Source organism: Microcebus murinus, chromosome 5, assembly GCF_040939455.1.
Source record: "Microcebus murinus isolate Inina chromosome 5, M.murinus_Inina_mat1.0, whole genome shotgun sequence".
NCBI classification, from domain to species: Eukaryota; Metazoa; Chordata; class Mammalia; order Primates; family Cheirogaleidae; genus Microcebus; species Microcebus murinus.
In genome coordinates, this window is record NC_134108.1 from 210,950 (window position 1) to 234,391 (window position 23,442).

General features: G+C 49.2%; 1 protein-coding gene across 7 annotated transcripts in view; it reads right to left on the bottom strand.

Moving 5' to 3' along the window:
• Nucleotides 1–7,169: 7,169 nt before the first annotated feature.
• FAM120B (family with sequence similarity 120 member B) overlaps nucleotides 7,170–23,442 on the bottom strand; it is a 98,154-nt gene continuing 81,881 nt past the window's right edge. For 3 of the 7 annotated variants that reach the window (XM_012782545.3, XM_076002765.1, XM_076002768.1), the window contains exons 7-10: nucleotides 21,883–22,089; nucleotides 19,658–19,766; nucleotides 15,540–15,632; nucleotides 9,526–9,633 (exon numbers count right to left, since the gene is read on the bottom strand). In XM_012782545.3, the coding sequence (XP_012637999.2) occupies nucleotides 9,593–9,633; nucleotides 15,540–15,632; nucleotides 19,658–19,766; nucleotides 21,883–22,089 (450 nt within the window). In that variant the 3' untranslated portion in view covers nucleotides 9,526–9,592. Of the gene's footprint in view, nucleotides 7,290–7,503; nucleotides 8,552–9,525; nucleotides 9,634–15,539; nucleotides 15,633–19,657; nucleotides 19,767–21,882; nucleotides 22,090–23,442 lie in introns of those variants that run through there. The other 4 variants (XM_012782541.3, XM_076002766.1, XM_076002769.1 and 1 more) reach the window with 4 other exon arrangements.

The following is a 23,442-nucleotide window of genomic DNA, read 5'->3' on the forward strand; positions in this document are numbered from 1 at the left end:
AGCGAAAAGCAGCCGCAACGCGTCACTGGGAAGGTTTGGCTGTCACAAGCCAGGTGTCCCTGCAGTGACTTTCCTGGCACCTCCCGCTTTAAACCCAGGAGGCCAGGAGGATGGTGAGGTCTCTTTCACAGTCAGCATTCGTGTTGGAGACCAAGGTCAAGCGGGCCTTTGCCCTCCTGCTCCTGAGGTTTCTGTCCTCCCTGGGCTCGCTCAGGACACCCGGGTCACTGTTCAAAGACAGGTGTACCAGGTGCGCCGCCTGCCAGAATCCCCGCCTGGCACTGTCCTCAGAGCAGGCCGTGCCCGGCTTGGCGTCTGAAGCGAGGCCATCAGGGGTCACCCCCGCCCCGCCCGGTCAGTGGGCAGGTGGTGAGCGTGGCCGCGTCTTAGCACAAGGCCAGAGATCCGGCCCCCATCCTCTCGGGCACAGGGCCCTCGTCACCTTAGGTCAGCATGACGTCCCCACTTCCATTCCCGAGTTCAGTTGTTTGCATTTTCTTCTCTGTCGTTCTAGTCAACAGCTTGGTGAGTTTTGTCTTTCCAAAGAACCAACTTTGGTCTCACTGACTTTTCTCTATTTTTCTGTACTTTATTTTTTCTACATTCCCTCCTATCTTATTTCCTTCGTTTTGGCTTTGGGCTTAGTTGCTGTTCTCTCTCTCGGGTGGGAAGTCAGGCTGGTTATGGACTTGGCGTCTTTTCTCCTAATGCAGGCCCTGCCCTCTGCACTGCTGCCCTGCGTCAGGTAGGTCTTCCTGTGCCATCTTTTCATTTGTCTCTAATTGCTTTCTAATTTCCCTCGTTGTTTCCTCAATCCACTGGTGGTTTAGCAGTGTGTTACATTCTACATGTGTGAATTTTCTAGTGTTCCATGATTGATTTCTAACTTCGTCCCACTGGTACTGGAGAAGATACTTTGCGTGATGTCTATCTGTTAACATCTATTGAGCCTTGTTTTGTGGTGCAACGTGATCCATCCAGGAGATTGGCCCGTGTGCACTTGAGAAGAATCCATATTCTGTTGTTGGGTGAGAAGAATCCATATTCTGTTGTTGGGTGGAGTGTTCTGTCTATGCCTGCTAAGTCTAGCTGGTTTATTGTGGTGCTCAAGTCTTCTATTTCCTCATGTATCTTGTCTGGTTGTTCTACCTATTCCAGAAAGTTGGGTATTAAAGTCTCCATCTATTATAGAACTATTTCTCCCTTCAATTCTGTCAGGTTTTGCTTCATGCATTAATATTTTGAAGGTCTGTTGTTGGGTGCACAAATGTTTATAATTGTTCTATCTTCTTGATGTACTGAAAGTCTTAATGTCCTTTGTCTCTTGCAAATTTGATTTAGAGTCTATTTTGTCTGTTACTTGTAAAGATACCTCAGTTCTCTCTTGGTTACTGTCAATATTTGCATGGACTATCTTTTTCCATTCTTTCACTTTCAACCCGTTTGTGTCTTTGGATCTAAAGTTAGTCTCTTGTACACAGCACCTTGTCGGATCACCTTTTAAAAATCTACTCTGCTAATCTGTCTTGAATTCTGATAAGGATTTATTTCTGCCATTTTGCTATTTGTTTTCTATATAGCTTAAAGCTTTTTTGTCCCGCATTTACTCCATTAAGGTTTCTTTTGTAGTTAGTTGATATTCTTTTTATAGTGACACATTTTGACTCCCTTCTAATTTCCTTCTGTGACTATCCTGTAGCCATTTTCTCTGTGATTGCCATGGGAATTACATTTAACATCATCCTAAAGTTATACTATAATCTGAGTTCATACCAAGTTCAGTGGCGTACAGAACTGCTCCTATACAGCTGTTCCCCTCTTAAGTCACAAATTAATCTTTATAAATTGTGAGCCCAATAATGTAGATTAACATTGTTTCTTTATACCTTTCAAATTACCTAGAAAATAAAAAGTGGAGTTGCAAACCAAAATTACAACAATGCTGGCTTTTATAACCACCTGTGTATTTACCTTTGATGGAGATCTGTGTTTCTCCACATGAGTTTGTCACTGTCTAGTGCCCTGTGATTTCACCAGAGCAATTTCCCTTTCTCTTTCCTTGTGTGGCACGTCCGGTGGTGACGAACGCCCTAGCTCTTGTTTGTCTGACAGTGTCTTAATTTCGCCCTCACTTTTTTTGCAGTTTTACTAAGTTTATTTTATATAGTTCAGAGTATTATGGGGGTACAAATGCTTTGGTTCCGTATATTGCCTTTGTAACGCCCAGGTGAGAGCTATAAGCATGGCAATCCCCCAGACGGTGTGCACTGCACCCGTCAGGTATGAATTTACCCAACCCCTCCTCCCTGCTCCCACCTGCCCGACACGCGATGTCACGTTCATATGTGTACACACGTGTTGATCAGTTAGTGCCAATTTAGTGGTGAGTACATGTGGTGCTTGTTTTTCCATTCTCGTGATTCACCCTCATTTTTGAAGGATACTTTTGCCACATAGAGAATTGTCAGTTGACAGTTTCTTTCAACATTTTAAATATACTAACCTTTACTGTATTCTGTCCTCCAAGGTTTCTGATAAGACATTCTCAATAATTCTACTGAGAGTCCCTTGTATCTAAAAAGCCACTTTTGCTGCTTTCAAGGTTGTCTCTGGCTCTCAACAGTTTCATGGTGTGTCTCAGTGCAGGTCTCTTCCAAGTTTATCCTACTTGAAGCCTGTCCAGTTTGTTGGATTGGAGGATTCATGTCTCTTATCAAATTTGGGAAGTTTTCAGAATTATTTCTTTATTCTTCTTTCTCTCTCCCTCTGAGTTTCTTACAATGTGTGTGCTGGTCCACCTCATGGTGTCTCACGGGTCCCTAAGCTCTGTTTGCTTTTGTTCATTCTTTCTGTTTCTCAGGCTCATTAACTTTGTTTTATCTCCAAGTTTGCCGATTGTTTCTCTGCCTGCTCAGCTCTCTTTTGGATTCCTTTAGTGAATTTTTCACTTCAGTCATTAAACTTCTCACTTCCAGAATTTTTTTTTTTTTAATAATTTCTCTGAGATATTCTCGTTTGGTTCATACATTGTTCAATGGACTTTGCCGACATCTTCCTTCAGCTCTCTGAGCACCTTTGGGATGGCTGTTTTAAAGTCTTGTCTAGTAAGTCTGATGTCTGGGCTTCTTCAGGGACAATTTCTGTCCATATATTTTGTTTGCCTATAATGTTTTTGTTGAGAACTACACACCTGAATCTTATAATGTACTTTTGAAAATCCTATTTTCTTCTTCCTCTGGGGTTTGCTTTTGATTGTTGAATGGTGCTGGGGATCAGCTTGAGCGAAAGATCCAGGTCTTTTCTGAGGCAGTCTCTTTCCCTGGCCATGCATGGTGGCTTCCTAAATTTCCCGTTACACTTGGTTGCCTTTGAACGTCCTGATCCCTAAATGTCTGGGTCCTGGAAGAGCATAAGCAAATAAAAACCCGCCGGTGTTGCTCCTGTAACCCTGAGGAAGTCTCTGTAGCTGGTATGGGTTAGGGCAGTTGTGGCCAGCCTCTGCCTGAACGCAGGACCAAAAGGAGCAACTGCAACCCAGCCCTGACGCTGGAAGACAAGGTCCTTATGCCCATCCCGGCTCCTGCAAGCTGCACTGGGAACTGTGCACGGCTGCCTGCCATGGGCCTGGGGCCGTGCATCTGAAACTAGTGGAAACCAACCACAACTCCCTGCCAAGCTTTCCTGTAGAAGCCGTAAGACTTCAAGTAGACCCGAGTTCTAAAATATTAAGTTACTTCAGACGGTTTCTGCAAGTGCAGTCTTCATCTAGACGGGAATGTGGATTGATTCCTGGTGTTTCTTGCTCTGCTTTGACATCACTTCCCTTATGTAAATTTTTTGATTTACATGGTACTTTTATTATTTCTAAAAGTAATTTTGGTTTTGATCTCAATATTTTAGAATGGTGGGTGAATTTCTAACTGGAAAGATTTTTGCTTTTTATGCTTTTGTTGATTTCTAATGCTATTTTCTTATGAGCAGAAAATACGGCTCGTGTGATTTCAGTAAATTGGCTTTTCAGTATTTTGATTGAGGTTTACTTTGGGGCTAACACCTGTTAGGTTTTGTGACCTGTCCCTGTGTGTTTGAAAAGGACATAAATAGGTACGTATTTTTTTCAGTATATTTCTATTAGAACAAGGTTTTTATCACCTTGTTTATGACTTTTGGTCTACGTGAGTTAAATACACATTTAAATATTGTATTATTTGGTCTATTTATCCTTGTATTTCGCTTATGATTTTTTTTTTTTAAAGTCAGAGTCTCACTCTGTTGCCTGGGCTAGAGTGCCGTGGCGTCAGCCTAGCTCACAGCAACCTCCAAAGCCTGGGCTCAGGCAATCCTTCTGCCTCAGCCTTTGAAGTAGCTGGGACTACAGGCATGTGCCACCAAGCCTGACTGATTTTTTTTGTATATATATTTTTAGTTGGTCAATTAATTTCTTGCTATTTTTAGTACAGACGGGGTCTCACTCTTGCTCAGGCTAGTTTCGAACTCCTGACCTTGAGCGATCCGCCACCTCAGCCTCCCAGAGTCCTAGGATTACAGGCTCCCGGCCATTTTGCTTATAATTTTGACTTAAAATGCCAGGTGCATAGACTATGACAGGACTCTCCTTTTTTCTTCTAGCATGTATGCTACACTTTAGCACACATACTTAAGCTTATATTTTTCTAAAAAATATGTAGATTTAATAAAAATCTATGTCCTAAGACAAAAAACTTGATGTCTTTTCATCTCATTCTCTCAACTCATCACTTTCCTTGTAACACAGGATTTTAGTCTATTTTTGCCTATTTCCTTTATGGTTAATTGCTTAGCAATAATTATACATTTTACTAATCTTTGCGCAGCATTGCTTCTCATAGCCCAAGCATTCCTGCTAGATGGAGTGTTCATTTTGCTTGAGCACATCCATTTTCTCTTGGAAAGGATCCACAGGTCAAAATTTTGTGATTCCTGAATATCTGTTAATTTTTCCTTAGTCTAGAATGCTAATTTGACTGACCACACATAGGATTCTGGCTCAACACTATTTTGCTAGAAAGAAGAAAGATGGTGCAGCTGCTGACTCGGGCTGGGGCTGAGCAGGGGAGGGGCCCGTGCCCACAGCTGGGGGGCGGCCTTAGCCCAACACTGTCAGCTTACCAGGTGTGAAGGTAAAAAGTGGACGTTCCCTTTCTTGCGGATTTGTCTATTTCCCTTGGTATCTGTTGCTGAAGTCTGATGTGATGATGCAGATGAAGGTGAGCAAATGTGGCTGAAAGAACTTACAGAAAGTGAAGTTCTCACATGTAGCTGAGGACAGGAAAAGAGCTGCAAGATCGAGCGGAGAGGGGAACATGAAACGGGCATCTGGGGGTGGGAGAGCAGAGTACGGCTGAGCAGTCCCGGGACTCACTGGATTGAAGCTGGGCCTCTAAGGGTGACTGCAGAGCTTTCTCTATCCACGTTCAAAATGCAAATGGCTGGGTTTTAACCTGGGTGTGGGGTTTTCCCACATAGACACGGTAATGTGACAGGGGCAGAGCAGCATATGCAAGAAAGTTATGGACCACAGCAGTAAGTGGTGAGGACCACAGAGGGACTGAGCTGCAGAGTGCTGGCCCAGCAGGCTGGGTGACGCCTGGCCAGAGCCAAGTTCCAGAGCACAAGCTGTGTGGCGAGACTGTCTGGCCCTGGAAATAGTCACTGGTAACGATGAGGCCAAGATGGAGAACAAGGCCTCTGGCAGGGGAAGCTATAGCATGCCGAGGTCACCAGACACTGCTACGAGAGTCATACCGGGAAGAGTGACAGCCAGGAACGAGGACCGCAGGGAGGAGTGGTAGGGCAGGTCTGGAGGAAGAGATTCGGTGTCTGCTGGTTTTACGGATGGGGAGATCACAACACTTCTGGTCTCACGGGATCTCTGGGCATCCTGTCCTTCCCCACCCAGAGGAAGTGTCTACTTCATCTCCACCTGAACTCAGACAGGCTTTTTTGGCTGCCCCAATGAGCAGAGTGTGGCAGCAGAGGTGTGACTCGAGGCTGGGCTGTAACAAGTGACGTTCTGGTCCTGGTCCTGGCTGGCTCTTTACCTGTGGGCATGCTCGTGTTCAGAACCCAGTTACCATGCTGAGAAGAAGCCCAAACCAGCACGTGGACCAAGGGGAGGCTCATGTGGAGAGAAACTGAGGCACCCAGCCAAGGGCCAGCACCAGCTACACGTGAGTGAGCCTTCGTCAACTTCGGGTCCCCCGGCTGAGGCCCAGATGTGGCGGAGCAGGACGAGCTGGGCCGCTGCACCGGCTCCCCGCTCTGTGAGCACAATAAACGTGTGTGCTGATGTGAAACCCCGCGGCCACAGCAACCGTAGCCCTCTGGAAACAGAAGAACGTGCATGGGTACAGGGTGCACCCCGGGTTTCTGTCGGGACGAGAGGGTGAAGGTCGGTGTGGTGGAGTTTCAAAAGTCGTGAATGGAGGCCACACGGTGGCAGGGAGACGTCTGGGCAGGCTCGTCCTAATGGAGGCCGCACGGTGGCAGGGAGACGTCTGGGCAGGCTCCTCCTCCCTGACAGACTGGACGTGAGGGCTCCGGGAAATGGAGATGTCGCGTGACAGCCTCACAAGGGAGCCAGGGAAAGGAATGGGGACAAGTGATTTGTCACATATATGATCACCAAAGGTATGATGTCTGCCATATATGAAGGGACCCTACAAATCAACACTAAGAAATTACAAGAAAAATTTGGTCAAGGATGTGAATAATTTACAGAAAGAAATACAAATGGTCTAGAAATGTGTGTGGGGGGAAAAAACCTAAGATTCAGAAAAAAATGCAAGCTTAGTCACTCAAATACCCGTTTCTGATCACAGCTGGGTAAAGATTAAGACCAAAGGATCTCCGCACAGTGTGGGTGGGCTGGACAGGGCCGCAGTTTCCGACGGTGATTTGGCAGCACCGGCCACAGCTGTGAACACACGAGTCTTCTGGACAGGCAGCTCTGCTCCTGTCAACGCGCACGGGCAGGCAGGTCGAACCCTGTGTGCTGTGTGCATGGCCAGTAAGGAATTCTGCCCAGTAGAATGTTAGATAAACTTTTTTTAACCTCTGGGTCCCCCTACATTTTTTTCTGACTATAAAAAGTTTTTCAAACACAAAAATACGGAAAATGAAAAGTATCCTGCAATCTCCACCAGCACCTGCTGTTTTATAAACCTACAGCAAAGACATCCCAGGCTTCTCTTCCCTTTGTCTTCTTTGATGTCGTCACAAAGAGCTCAATATACTGGATGTTGACATGTCTGGAATATTCAAATGTGAATTGTATTAATATATTTTGCTTTATTTTAACTTTTAAATAGATACATGGAAATTTCATCAGAAGACTTGACCTCAGAGATAACATATAACAATATTAAGGTCAGAGATAACTTTTATAACAATATTGAGGTCACAAAAAAATCACTGCTCTGGCTGTTCAAATGCAATACAGATTATACCAACTCAATGGCTTACTTAAGCTTGTCAACTGAACACAAGTATTTTATTGATAAATTGGATATTATAAAGAGACACACGAATTTTCCTAGAACTAAGTCTAAGGAATGAGAAATTTATTTCAAAGTTACACAAACAAGTAGCAAATATATCTTATAGAAGCAGCAGTGGTTTCAAATCAGCATAGATGAAAAGGATTAGAAAGTTAATATCTAGATTTTTAAATTCCACTTTTGAAAGTTTTCCTATTTCCAAACCACGGAAAAAGTGTGGGTTCTGTAAGGCTTGCATGAAAAATGACTCGATGTGCAAATATCCTTATGGAGGAACTGGAAATGTGGCCAGGGTACCTCAAATCTAAGAAATGCAGATGAACAAATACCTGGAGGCTGTGTCCTTTTAGTCGAAACTAGACAAGGTTTTAGATACCTGGAGCTACGTACACTTGAGCTGCTGGTCAGGGTGATTCACCAAGTGCAGACAGACGAGTGGGTTTGTGACTATGATCAGGGGCTTGTTACACAGGTGGGGGTTCCAGGTTTGGAGAAGACGCCACCCAGCAGAGGGCTGTCTTCCAACTCCTACTCTAGAACGCTTCCCGGGGTCAGGTCCGTGGCTGTTCTTTCCCCCACAGTTAGAGCTCAGCACAATTCTGGGCTTAAAAAGTCAATTCTTGTGTTATCTGAAAATTCTTCCATGAAAAGGATTACTCTGAAATTGGATTCATTTTAAATGTTTCTCAAAAAAGCCCTTCCATGCTCATAGATAGAGAACACTGTGCCATTTATTAGCGGCATCATAAATGAGGCTTCTTGGCAGCTGTGATCACCTCCTCTCAACACGTCCTGCACACAGGCTTCCTGTCCGACTGCACCACGGACCAGCCCAGGTTACTGCGCCCAGGCGTGAGCCAGGGTCTGGCCAGACGAACCGAGCAGGACGACGTGGGAAACGGACCTGGAGTCCAGGTGCCCTGTGCCGTGCCTCCCGCAGAGCCCCACAGCAGAAGTAACTCCCCCACCAGGAAGGTGAGAAATCAGTTTCTTCTTTTTCTGTTGAAACACTTCTGGGGACCAAGGGAAGAAATAGCTGGAGACTTTACTTTTGATTAGAATTTCTAACTAGAAAACAATTTCTGATATATTACTCAGCAGACCCCTTATCCACAGCTTCAGTCACCCACAGTCAACTGAGGTCTGAAAATGTTAAATAGAAAATCCCAGAAATAAACAATTTGAGTTTTAAATTGCATGCCACTTTCAGTCATTGAAATCTCTCCATCTGCTCTGTTCCACGCAGGACGTGACCATCCCTTTGTCCAGCACGTTCAGGCCGCAGACGCCACCAGCCAGCTCAGTGACCAGGCAACAGACGCAGGAGGAAGGGTGAGGACCGTTCTATGTCTAGTGTTACACTCGTACTGTGCCTAATTTACACATTAAACTGTATTGTATATACATGCAGGAAATCAGTACGGTGTGCAAGGGTTTGGTGTTGTCCGTGGTTTAAGCATCCCCTGGGGGGCCTGGAAAGTGTCCCCCACAGATAAGGGGGACTCCTGTGTAGCCATCGGATACCAGGTTTCCAAAGGACTATTCAACATTCACTGTCTAGTGTTAGGGTACAGTAAGGTTGCAATTTATTGAGAAAAGAAAGCGACTATGCCTCATCCACACGGATGCAAAGACTAGAATTCAATGCAGGAGGCGCTGACAACGGCAGTTCTGGGCCATGGAGTGGGGCTCGCCCTCGGGAAACAAGCCGACAGCAGCTTTTCACGAGGGGTGGGAGGAGCGCTGGCCTGCGCGTCCTTCCCTCTCTCTGAGCAGGCCTGGCCCCCACAGCTGCCCTCTCTGGAGCAGCGTCTCCTGGGGACTCTGCCAAGGGCAGGGGCAGGGCTGCAGGTCCAGACCTGTGTTTTTCTCACCATACTTTCTGGAGGAAAACTGATCTTGAAACCAAGTTAACTCTGTACCAGGCTAGTAGTATTTACCACCTGAATTCTGTCTAAAGTTTGGAAATTGATATGGAAGATTTAGGTTATAAAAGATAGATGTTTTATTAATTTCTTCTCAAGATGCAGGTGAAGAAGTTACCTGGAGGATGATTAGTATCTTCTCCACTGGTCATGCTCATATGGTCTGTGTCCTGCACCAAATAGATATGAAAACCAGACTTAGAATTAAATTTCTCTAAACACACAAACAACAAAAACACTGCACATTTCTAAGTGCACACACAGGAGCAGCATGCTGAGCGGTAGCTGGAGGACAGAACTTTATTCTCTTTTCAGCTGTGGCCACGCGTCATTAAAATTTTGTTCTATAATTATGCCGTTAAAGTGGAAGCAATTAATTAGGAGGTTGGTAGAGGACACAGTGTCAGAGTCGTTCCTCTCAAAACGGCCCTGCCATCTGCACGACACCCAGATGTTGACCACGGCTGACGACTTCTGGAAACAGAGGCCCAAGTGCAGCTGGGGCACAGTGGACATTTTGCCAAGTGCAGAGACCACGTGTGGCTCTTCGGCCAGGCCCAGAGCTGCCCTGGCCTGGCCTGGGGCATGATGGCAACTTTCTGATACACAGGGGATCTTGGGAAGAGATTCAGAGCAGAACCCCCCAACTAACAGTAAAAAAGGTAACAGCTTTTCACAACTAAATATAACGCTTGTCTTCAAAATTTTCCCCGCTCTTAGTTTTCTCCTGGCATACAGAAGTATACACGTTTAACGTGTTGGGAATGGGGACCTCTGTGCCTCTCCTCTGGCCTCCTGGGCGCTGGCAGAGGCTGGTTGCAGCCACAGCGATTCCCAGACGCTTGTTATCACAGATGAGCAGAGGTGGTTTTACAACAGTCAGGCTCCCACAGAATTACCATGAAAAGTGACAGTCTGAGAAAGCACAGGCACATTTGTAGCTACTGAATGTGGAATTTAACACATCGTTTCTTAACAGCTGGGCTGAGCAACAGCAGGGATGAGGTTAAAAGTTCTCACTCTTGCTGCCTTTGTTCTCAGGGCGGCTTTGAAGCTGACCACCAAGGGGGCCAGGCCAGGCTCTAGAAACTTGCCCACTTTTGGTACTAACTGAATGCTCGCATTTATGAGGCATCTTTAAGTTTTTTTTACTAACGCAAAAAAATTTGCCGATTAATTCTGTCCTGGAAATAGTGACAACTTTCTACTGGAACTATGTTAATATGTCTAAGAAATACCAACACAGGAGTTCAAGGTAGGCAAGACTCAGCAAAAAATGTGCTGCCCCAAATTCAATCACAGTAATTAAAACTAAAAAAGTGGGTTACCTGATGTGAAAAACACACTGCAGTCCCAACAAAAGCCTGACTCCGTGTGTGTGTGTGTATGACCCATACTTCACACTAAATATCTGAAATTAGAAAACATGCTTGTGCCACAGCAACATTTTGTGAACATTTCTCCATGTCAGGCAAAATGCAAATGCAGCGTAACATCCTTGCTTGTGCTGTCTTGCAAGAGCCTTTTAATTCCTCACTCTCATGGCTAAACTCTCGAATCTGATACTGACTCCGAATTTAACATCTCAGGGTCGCTGGGGCATTTCCAGCCCACTCGTGCACACGCACCGCCACTGCGTGATGCGGTCCCGCCCCAACACAGTGGCAGCCTTCTTCGAAGACCAATTTATCAAAGTAGGGCCAGCCTTTACTGTCTTTAGGCTCTAGCTGAGGTCATTACGGTTTTACTGCTTCTCAGTGACCAGAACAGAAGAGGTACAACATGCTCCCCCGAGCCTGGTGCCCAGTCTGAGGAGCGAGAGTTCCAACGAGGTCCTGAAATCCAGTAAGAAGGGCCACCTTACACGAGGGTGCGCACCCCGTGGCCTGGAGACTGCGCCACTCAGGCTCAGCTGCCGCAGGCTCACCCTTGTGGGACAGGGTCAGTGGGCCCGGCTCCTGCAACGGCCACAGCCCACGCCGCCCCCTGCGCCTTTCTGGGTCAGGACCTGCACCTCCACTTTGGTCGCCTGGCTTTTACTGACATCCATAAATGGCGTCCTAGAGAAACACATGTCAGAGATGACGTGTGGGCCGAGTGGTGGGTACAGTTGAATGTCCTGATTTACGCACTACAGAAAGCCGGCGTCACACCGAGTGCAGGGGGGGCCACTCAGGGGCCCTTCAGAACCCACAGGAATGTAACAGGTGATGCGTGCGAGGAGTCCCCAGTCCTCAGCCTCCACGCGGCAGGTCACGGACCGCACCAGGGCCTGTGGTGGGGACACGGCATCGCACGAGAACACGGGCAGGAAGGTGTGTGGGGGACCAGAGTTCTGGGAGGACTGAGTCCCGGGGCGGACACAGTGTCAGCAGAGAAGAGCGAGTCACGCGAGGCCCTTGTGGTGAGCACTGGGGCGGTGGGCAAGGGCTGGGGAGATGCGCCCCAACCCGCAGAGCCCACGGGCTGACCACGGGCTGAGTGTCCCGAGCCTGAAACGCGCGGGGCCAGAAGTGGTGTGGATTTGGGGTCTTTTCAAATTTTGGAATATTTGTATTGTCCTTACTGGTTCAGCATCCCTAATCAAAAAATCTGAAATCTGAAATGCTCCAATGAGCGTCTCCTTTGAGCATCCTGTCAGTGTGCAAGGAGTGCTGGACTTCGAAGCATGTTGGGTGTTGGGTGCCCAGCCTGGTGTGTGTCCTGTCCTACCAGCAGCACGCACCACAAGCAGAAAGGCACAGGAACCAAGCTCTCCTGGAAGGGCACGGCTGCGCTGGCGCCCCGGCCTCTGGCCGCCCCCCAGCCGACCCCCTCCTGGAACCTGCACCCCAGCAGAGGGACCCTGGCCTCTGGCACCCCCACCCTAGAGCCGTTCTTCTCCAGAACCGATGGCCAGGCCCAGTGGGAGGCTGCTGCCTCTGTGCCCTGTCGCCCTGTGGAGACCCCTCCGCGGCACCTCGGCCTGCCGCTCTGGCGAGCGCCACACAGGTGGCCGGGCGCCTGGCAAGGCCGTCAGTACGGCGGGACGGCCGAGTGCTCTGCTGTGGTGACCGCTAGGACAGCTCCTCCTCTGCCCCAAGCAAGGCCGCTCTGTCACGTTAATTTGCGAGGAGGAGAGATTTCTGGACAGTGTTGACATTCTCCAACAGAACGTGAAGAACCCTAACTGTTTCCTACTAGAGCAAGGGGGGGTTTCTCCTTGTCGGATCCACACGCCCTGTGATCTCCGCCGGCGCACTCAGAAAGGGGCAAGGCGGCACCACGCATCCCTCCTGCAGTCTGGTGGCCGCGGCAGCAGGCGCGGAGCTCCCGACCACGCGCAGCAGGCCACGCTGGCAGGCTGCGGTGTGCTTGGCTGCTCTTTGTAATGGACAAAAAACAGCTGTACTGAGGTGTAACTGACGTTTTTCTTTTCAACAGAATTATTTAAACAAAACCATTCGGCATGAACATCGAGAGAAACGCTAGACACAGCGCTGAGATGCTCCGGCATGAGGCTGCAGTGCCGACAACGCCTCTGCCCGAGCGCTGGCCCGAGGGAGGCGTCGCCCCATGGGACAGGCACGCAGACGCCACCTCTCTGACTCGAGTGCTGCTGTTCACTGGTCTCACCCACCACGAGGAAACAGAGCCACAGCGTTCCTGGCTGGAAACGAGTGACGGGAGAGGACTGACAGGCGTCCACAGTGACACGCCGGCGGTGGGGACCGACGCCCCCAAAGCATGCAGGTGCGCTACCCACCCAGCGCCTGCCTCCACAAGAGGGTGGGGACCTGCACCCTCAGAGTCCCACCCGGAGCTCTTGCCACCCGGGGGCCACCCATGCGCAGGGTCCCTCCCTTACCCCACAGGCTGGATGTGGGCAGAGCCGACGGCACGATGGGGCTGGGGTGGAGCAGCCCTTCTCCGTGGATGCTGGGCACAACGGCGTGCTCCGCCCAGCCAGGCAGCCTGCGGGAGGCCAGTTTCCCCCTGCCCTCCTGCCTGCTCTGCTGGACTGGCACCAGGGCCAGGCCGCGCATGCATCCAGGGAGGGTGGACAGCCGGGGCCGGAAGCCTGCCCACCCCAGTGGCCTCGCACCTGGCCTGTCAGCACCTGCATTTCAGACGAGACTGGCACCCACGTCCCACCTGTGCAGATGGGCTGTGCGCGCGCTGGCAGCATCTGGCTGACGAAACATCTGCCCACCCAGAGTCTGACTCCTGCCCCAGAGTCCTGCTAGGGCCGCTGCCCGCAGGCAAGGCCGCACGACAGCCCTGCGGGCTCTGCCCAGTGTCCGCGCGGCCACTCTCTGGCGCTGCTCTCCCTCCCATCAGGTCTTGGCTTAAACACTGTCTTGTGGGGGTCTCAGAGCGGAGAGGACGAGGAGGGAAAAGGAAGCTCCACCTGTTCAGGCCTGACCCCATCTGTGCTCGCGCCTCTTTCTCCTGGGGACACCCTCAGCTAGTCCACTGAGGTGGGACTGCCGTCCTCAAAGATGAGGAGCCCGAACCCGCCCTCTGCAAGAGCAGCCTGAGCCCCTGCCGCCAGCCAGACGGGCAGAGCTGACAGCTGGGGCATGCCAGCCCGTGTGTGCGGCTAGGGGACCTCGGTGCCCTGCGTCCTCTGCACACAGGTACCTCCAGGCTGCACAGGCGCAGGCTTGCCACCCACGCAGAGCAGAGAAGGGGGACGCCATGCCGGGGATGACACCAGCAGGCCACACCTGAGCGAGGCAGAGGCCGTGGCCCACAGCCCGGGCTTTGCTATCTGGTTCTAGGCAAGTTTTTAAATGTTTCATCATTTCCAGGGTCCCCATCTGTGGTTTTGTCCAGTAAACGACAGCAGCTTCTAAACGAGAAGCAATCCTAATGTGCTTGCAAAAGTGGGAAATGGTCTTCCGGTAGCTCTCAGGGACTGCACCAGCGGACGTGGGCCTCATGTGGACGCTGTGCCAGACCCGAGGAGGGTGGGACGCCCTGAGCCTGTCCCGTCAGGCCACATGGAAGCCCCAGGTGTGAGTGGCAGGATTTGGTAAAATTGCTGTAGGTTAGGCTGGTTCAAGGAAACATCTAAAGCAAATATAAATCTAAATTTACATAAATGGAGCTTTTCTCACTCTCCCAGGGATGGGCATTTCAAAAATATTCATCACTATTCCACACTGAACAGTGGGGTGGACTCCTGCACTTGTCAGACATGTGGCATCGGGACGGGAGGGCTCAGCTCTCCAGTAGCCGTGTTGCCCACAGACTCCTGCCACGACACACGTGAGGGCCACGGCCTGCCCACAGACTTGCTATGGCACACGCGAGGGCCATGGTTGCCCACAGACTCCTGCCACGGCACACGCGAGGGCCACGGCTGCCCACAGACTCTTGCCACGACACACGCGAGGGCCACGGCTGCCCACAGACCCAGAGTCAGCCGGGCTGTGCTGAAGGCTTGCTGTGTTTTAGATAATAATGTGAGTAACTTGTAAAGTTTCTGTGCATTTTAAAGGTTGTAAAAGTAAAAAAATAAAATAGTGTTTGTATTTGAAAGGATAACATTATAAATTTTAGGTAATTTCAAAGTCTATGAAGTTTGGCTCTCAAAACTATAAGGAATTTGAGTTTAAATACCGATGTGAGGTTCTCTATGTATTTAAAATGCAGATTATTATGTATAAAACCCAGCATAATACCTCCATTAAAACAGATGTCTGTGTCACCTATGTAAGAAATAAAGGTTAGGTTTATTTTCTACATCACACCGTAAACCCCTTCTGTATATAATCCAGGCCATGGAAAGTATCAAAGTGCTACCATTCGAACGCTAGTGCTGGTAAAACGCTGTCATTTGTGCTTTTTTTCATAAGCACGTACCTTCCATGAGAGCCTTCCACTGAGTAAATTACAAGAATTGGGTCTTGAGCCTCAAGCCTGGAAATTGTCTCGATAACCAATGAAAACTGGACATATCAACACATGTATCTGTTTACCTACTTGTAAACACACAGCCTATTTCTGAAACGGAGGAGGGCGGTTTTCAACAGAAACAGGCTAAGGCAGTGCTGAGTGGGCAGGTGGCGGGAGCCCATGGCCGTCTTACCTGGTCCCTGGTCTCTCCACGGCTGTCCCTGACCAGAACGGCTGTACCCGGAGTCCATCCGGTAGGAGCTGGAGCCCTGTCTTCCCCACCGCCCTGTGGGAACATGTGATCAGCACATCAGCAAGATCTCCAGTGAAATCAGTCTGCAAACTTTCTCACCCCTTAAAACCACAGGGGAGCGCATGGAAATGTGAATGCACCAGCGGGCCCCAGGACCAAGCCCACCCCCCTCAGGGCTCAGGCCAGGCCCGAGCAGCTGAGGGCAAAGGCCCCAGTGTTCCTGGACTTCGTGACCAAGCCCAGGCTCCACCTCCCTACTTCTCCGCAAACTTCATGAACACGCTTTCCAACTCTAACTTTTCCATAAATTCCTAGACCCTGGCGCCTGTGATGTTTGTCTCTACCACAAGGCCTGATTAAGTAAAACTCTGATGTGATTTCCCAAAGATCTTAATGTTCCACAGTGCTCCACAAGAAAGAAGGCCCCCCTGCCGCGGCGTGTCCCTGGGCAGAGCCGCCCTGCGCGCTGCACTCCCCGGTGAGTGACCTCACACGTGGTGCGATGCCCTCCTATGCCACGGGCCAGCCGTGGACACGGAGCCGGGGCAGCTCCATGCATGAGGACCACAGGCGGCCTGGGCCTTTGATCACGAGTGAAGGGGGTGTGTCCCGGGTGCTCACGGGGCCTTGTGCCAGCACATGCTGGCTGGGTCACCCTCGGGACTGGCCGCCTCCTTTGGGCCCGCACAGCCTCCGAGCCGTTCTCCTCAGCTGTTTCCCTACACTGTCTGCAGAGTCACTGTCCTGAAAAGCTCACTTCTAATCACATCACATCAAAAACCTTCACAAGTTCCTCAATTTACAGTTGATAAAAAAGTCAAGACTCTCGCCTGGTATCCAACAGCCTCCCAATGTCTCTCTAGTGCCTGCTTAACTTCCCTGATTCTTCCCCCGTTGCAGCTTTTACCCAGAGCTAACCGGAAACCCCACGGACTCTCCTGTGGGGCTCCCGCCCTTCTTGACGGCTGCCCTCATCTCTGAGCTGCCTGTGCACAGCGCTAATGACGTGCCCATCCTGGCTGGCCAGGGAACACACACGGGCTCATCTCTTGGCCCCTTAGGGCCGGCACAAGCTCACGTATAACATTTGGTCCCTCGCCAGCACGGTGCTGTGCCCACATGTGGAGTCACCGGCCTCGTGCCCTGAGGAGCTAGGGCTCACAGCTGTCAGCTTGGGGACAGACACCACTACCGGGGAGCAGGCGACAGCCCAGTCAGGACTGTGGCACCCGCCTTGTCCCAGCACGGGAGGTGAAGGACAGTGCCAGCACAGACACGGGCCGGGGCCAAGCGGCCCAAGGCTCCAACCCAAGCTCTGCCACTAAGAACCTGCTTGGTGCTGGGGGAGGCGTGTGGGGCTGAAGGTCCCCTCAGCAAAGGGAGGGCTGCCCCGCCTGGCCTGAAGCTGGGTTTGTAGAGAACACAATGACCCTGGCGACAAAAAGGGAACAGTTTCCAAGTCATGTAAATGATCCTATCTCTTAAAATGTAGTTTTCCTCATTAACTTGGAATAATAGGACAGTATACCAAGTAGTCAAATTAGTTTCTGTAAAGATTATGAGTAACTGCACTATTGCATTAAACAAACAGGCAAGACTAAGGTGAACACGTGGGCCACCTTTAGTGCTCAAAACAAAATTGTCACACAGACAACTCTCAGGCCCTCTGAAGCTCAGAAAGAGTAGTTTAGACATGCAAACACAGTGACGTTGCCAACGCAAACAGCCTGCATCCAGCTCCTGCAAGTTTCTTAGACACCTGTCACGGCCCCACTGGCAATCTCGATCGGGAGTCGGACCCCCAGGGCACCTGTCACGGCCCCACTGGCAATCTCTATTGGGAGTGGGACCCCCAAGGCACCTGTTGCAGCCCCACTGGCAATCTCGATCGGGAGTGGGAACCCTGGAGCACTGTGAGTACAGTACAGACTTCTGGGTACCAATTGCCAACCAATTAAGGGAACAGGCAATGTAGAGAGAATGTTGTACATTTATTTTGCATGAATACACGTTGCTCTGGGGTCTCATTCTGTTTACCTACAGTTGGTAGGAGACAGGTAAAATACGGAGAAAAGGACTGGGAAGTGGGGAGAAAGCAGCCTTCCTCTGGCTCACTGTGCTCCTTTAAAGGTGTGACTGGGATACACCCAAGGTGGCCCTGACAGCTCAGAGCCACTGAGAATGAAATGTGCACAGCTGACACCAACTGAGACTCCTTGAGATGGTCTGTGTAGGTAGGAGTTTGGGGCAAGTTCTCTTATTCCATCAAGAAAAACAATAGGGCTGTTACAGTTAAAGGTACAGACACGAACCAGAAGAGGACATGAGAAAATAATTAAAAGAAATAAGGAAATGAGTAAGATGCCCAACTTCATAGATAAACAAAGAAGCATCCAATTAATGAGATACAATATTCATCTATCAAATTAGCTTCAAAAACCAAGCTGGGCACAGTGGTTCATGCCTGTAATTCCAGCACTTTGGGAGGCTGAGGAGGAAAGATTGCTTCAGCCAGCCTGGGCAACATAGCAAGACCCAATCTCTATAAAAAATAGAAAAAATTAGCCAGGCTTGGTGGTGCACGCCTATAGTCCCAGCTACTCGGGAGGCTGGGGCAGAAGGCTTGCTTGAGCCCAGGAGTTTGAGACTGCAGCGAGCTATGATTACACACCACTGTGCTTCAGCCTGGCTGACAGAGCAAAACTCTATCTCCAACCCCTGCCCCCAAAACACACTTTTAAATAATATCAAGGGTACCACAAAACAGAAACTCTTGATCACTGCTGGAGAAGGAATTAACTGATGATTTACCTGAAGTCGATTACATTTGGGTCCATAATACTGCAAACTATGATACTCTATTTTAAGGAAATAATGTACACAAAAGCATGAGGAGTAATGAGAAAAATGGAAATATCTTCAAAGCTCAAAACAGGAAAACTGTCAAGGAAGAGAGGACCATTGCATGGTGGAGACTCTGCAGCCATTCATTGCTCAAGAAGAACCGCACTAGGAGAACTGTCAGGGAAGTGCGGACCATTGTGTGGTGGAGACTCTGCAGCCATTCATTGCTCAAGAAGAACTGCACTAGGAGAACTGTCAGGGAAGTGCGGACCATCGTGTGGTGGAGACTCTGCAGCCACTGCTCAAGAAGAACTGCACTAGGAGAACTGTGGGGACCATCGTGTGGTGGAGACTCTGCAGCCACTACTCAAGAAGAACTGCACTAGGAGAACTGTCAGGGAAGTGTGGACCACGGCGTGGTGGAGACTCTGCAGCCACTACTCAAGAAGAACCGCACTAGGAGAACTGTCAGGGAAGTGCAGACCACCGTGTGGTGGAGACCCTGCAGCCACTGCTCAAGAAGAACTGCACTGGGAGAACTGTCAGGGAAGTGCAGACCATCATGTGGTGGAGACCCTGCAGCCACTGCTCAAGAAGAACCGCACTAGGAGAACTGTCAGGGAAGTGGGGACCATCGTGTGGTGGAGACCCTGCAGCCACTGCTCAAGAACTGCACTAGGAGAACTGTGGGGACCATCGTGTGGTGGAGACTCTGCAGCCACTGCTCAAGAAGAACTGCAGTGACACAGCTCTGACCCGGCCCTCAGTCAGGTGCTGAGGGGCAAGGCAGCTGCCCATCTGCAGAGAACAAGAGGTGCCCGTGACACGAAGCACTGCAAATGCTACTCACGCCTTATCTGTCAGTGCCTGTCAGCTTCAGGGCACAGAATTAAAGATTATTTATATTTCCTTTTCAATTATTTTCTTTATACTCTAAATTCTCTGAATATACTTTTACTATCAGAAAAACAAAAACAAAAACAACCCTAAACTTTTGTCAAATAAACATGACCCAGGTGGCTCCTGTACTTTGGGGAATCCATTCTGAGAATTTTTTTCCTGATGGGACCAGAATTCAAACCAGAATTCTTTTCTTCCAATTTCATCAGCCTTTTCTTGGAATTCTTTAACCAAGAAAACTCAAGAAGCAATCGAGGACTATGTTGTGGGGCCCCCAGAATGTTCACACTCTCATGAGCAAAGCGCCCGCCCACCTGCATGGTGTGTGCCCCAGTGCGCCCGGGCCACGATGCGTCTGTTCTCCTTCACGCAGGCCTTGCAGACGACTGCTTTCAGGTTGTGGAATTTGGTGAGCCGAGATCTCTGCAAACAGAGCAGATGCAAATGAGACGCGCAGGGTCCAGACGGCGCAGAGCAGGGGCAGTTGTGGCGTGGGGGAGCCTGCGGTACATGGCCCTGCGTGTGGAGGCTGCACCGTGTCCCTCAAAGAGGATCGCCTCACAGAGGGCCTTAACCACTGATATCCTCCTGAACTGCCTAGAAAAGTCACATCAAGCAGCTATGCTGGCTTCTGTCTTCTGTAGGGTAAATGTCATTTCCAAGAAAGAATCCTCAAGCCCCACTGTGACAATTTAGGCAATTACCATACAATCTTATCTAAAAAACCCTACGCATTTAATATATCTTATTATTTCAATTCTTAGCTGTGAGAACATATTCAATGGAAATGCCACATCACAACAACAGCAGAAGACTGAAAAATGGTCCATCCGATCTCTCCTTCTAGCACCCTGTTTTACTGCTGGATACTCTACTCCATAATCATTAATATTTTAACTACCAGTATGATCCTGTCATCACTTCGTATTTGGTCAAGAGATCAAACACAGAAAGGTGGTGATCTCCGCTGACAACTGTTTATTGCCGACTGTCTACTACTGACTGACAGTCCACAGCCCGACAAGGCCATGCCCACCCTGTCTACAGGAATACGCAAACCTGGAGAGTATTATCCCTCTTATTCTTCTTACTTTCTGTACATAACGCGGGCTGCTTCTTTCTAAGTTCCCAAATGACAGTCCTAGGACACTCTGGAACTTTCTTCCTGGTGAGAACCAGTGATGGCGACACATCACCAAACGTGTTCTGTCCGGGATGGAAGCTCTGAGTGCTGGACCTGACAGGCCAGGGTGCTCTCTCCTGCCACACAGGGATGTGAACTAAAACACACTGCAAATGGGCTTGGCTGGAGGCCTCATGTGGAAACCTTCCAGGAATCATGCAGCAATGTATTTACGGAGCTGGAGCAGCAGCTGGCGTCCCAGCTCCACTGGCAGCCTTTGGGATTTTCCCAGTAGTAGGTCCTAACTCTCCCCCCAGGCCAGTCTCCTGTTTGTGGGAGCACTCGCTCTCCTCCCTAGGGGCGAAAGCACTCAAAAACTAAGAACGTCCTAGGCTGAGCTGGGTGCTACTCACCCTGCCCATGCAGGAGTGTTGGGGTTTCAAACCCTTGTTAAGTATTTTGGCGAAAGCTTCAGGTTAGCACCCCTAATCTAAAAATCCAAAATCTGAAAATTGTAGACCACTTATATAAATTCACTAGTGGAAAATTCCATACCTGACCTCATGTGATGGGTTGTACGCACAGTCAAAACTTTATTTCATGCACAAAATTATTGAAAATACTGTAGAAAATTCCCTTCAGGCTAAGGTGTCTATGGAACACAAAGAAACTGTGGGTTTAACCCTGGGTGGCATCCCCAAGCTCTCTCATCATGCAGGTACAGCTGACCCTTGAACACACGGGTTTGAACTGATGAGTCCACTTACATGTGGATTTCCTTCCACATCTGCCACCCGCAGCAGGGAGTCCAACCCTTCCTCTTCCCCCTTCCTCCCCCTCAGCTCACTCCACGTGAAGACAATGAGGATGAAGACTTTTAGAGTGGATGACCCACTTCCACATAATGAGTAGTAAATACATCTCCTCCTACTGATGATTTTCTTTTCTCTAGCTAACTTTATTGTAAGAGTATAGTATGTATAATACATGCTCAAAGCATGTTAACCGACTGTTTATATTATCAGTGAGGCTTCTAGTCAACAGTAGGCTGTCAGTTAAGGTTTGGGGAGTCAAAGGTGACACAAGGATTTTCAACTGCACAAAAGGGGTTGGTATGCCTAACCCCCGTGCTGCTCAGGGTTAACTGTTTATGCAAATATTCCAAAATCTGAAGCAAAGTCCAAAACACTTCTGGCCCAAAGCACTTTGGATAAGAGGTGCTCAGCCTGCACTAGATATTCTGGCATTGAAGCCTAAGGCTTCCAATCACGTATTTCTGGTCTTATGAACTAATACAATCCTGTACCTGAAGAATAGTAATTTGAGAAATTTAATAGCAGTCTTAATGTTACCTGTGTACATTTTTGAAGCTGGGGGCTACAGGGCTGTCTGTGCCGAGCACGTCTGTGAACTCACATTTTGTTCTAAAAGCGCTTCCACACTGTAGCCCTTTTCAGACTGCAGGTACTTCTGATGGAAAAGCTTCCCGTCAAACACGTTCCAGGGCATGAACTCGCTCGTATTCCAGGGGCAGCCACAGGCACTGTTGACCAGGACCAGCATGGTGAGGCCGCGGACCAGGAGGGAGCCCAGCTGCACGGCTCTGGAGTTGACATAATCGGGCTGTGGGAGACACACAGACAGTGCGAACAGGAGTCACACACCGTGTGAGTCAGCAACACGATCTTAACTCCGCTCAGAGACTGGTCAACAGGACCGTGGCCGTCTCCAACAAAGCCAAGTGTCAGGAGCTCTGCAGATTATGGGAGGCCTTGGGAACGGTGCAGTGGGGAATTCGAGGGGCCCCTCTTCACTGAGCTCCTCTTCACTCATCGCCTGAAACCCGCCCACCACGTTCACTCGAGCCTGCCCCAAGCACATGGGCACGCAGTGTCTCTTGCCCCAGGACCCTCTGGGCTGTGGACAGAAGGTCCCTTTAGCCCGTCAACACTGTGGTCCACTAGGACAACACCCACAAGATCATGCACTCCTTGGTTTGTGCTCTTCTAAAAACCTTCTTCAAAGGCAAAGGGACAGGAAGGGAAGTCAGGAGAGTATCGTTGTATATAATGATGATTTCACTGTATTTTAAAAAGTCATGCTTAACTGCTCTAATCATGAGTATTAATTGTTAAAAATCTCATTTTAAATGAATACTTATTTAAGAATAAAATGGCTTATGTATCTCATTGGGTCAATAGGCTGATAATTTTTCAAGTTAAGAATGTCATGCTAATATGAAGTATTTCTTCTCATTGTCACATCTGCCTCAGCGTCCAGCACTCTCACTGTTTCTGGATGGAGAGGCAGCCCTAAGGTTCCAGAGACTTCCCACGTTCAGCAAGGAACTGCACAAGACTGTTTCTGGAACTCCTGGCCGCACTGGCCTCTCGCAAAGCGCAGTGACATCTAGTAAGAATCCAGGTGATTCCCTGAACAGGGTGAGTGCAACTGAATCAGTCATTTTCTGGTTTATGATGCTCAAGTTAACCAAGAGCTATTTTTTTTTTTTTTTTTTTGGAGATAGAGTCTCACTTTGTTGCCCAAGCTAGAGTGATTGCCGTGGTGTCAGCCTAGCTCACAGCAACCTCAAACTCCAGGGCTCAAGCAATCCTCCTGCCTCAGCCTCCCGAGTAGCTGGGACTACAGGCATGCACCACCATGCCCGGCCAATTTTTTCTATATATATATTAGTTGGCCAATTAATTTCTATTTATAGTAGAGACGGGGTCTCACTCTTGCTCAGGCTGGTTTCGAACTCCTGACCTCGAGCAATCCGCCCGCCTCGGCCTCCCAAAGTGCTAGGATTACAGGCGTGAGCCACCACGCCAGGCCTCCAAGAGCTATTTTAACTGAAATAAATTAGGGAAAAAGTGACAGATGTTTTAGCCCCTTTATGAGTAAGGCTTCCTTATTAAAATAAAAGAAGCTTGATAATCATTTTAAGAAACATCATGAACTGAGATTATCTTAGAG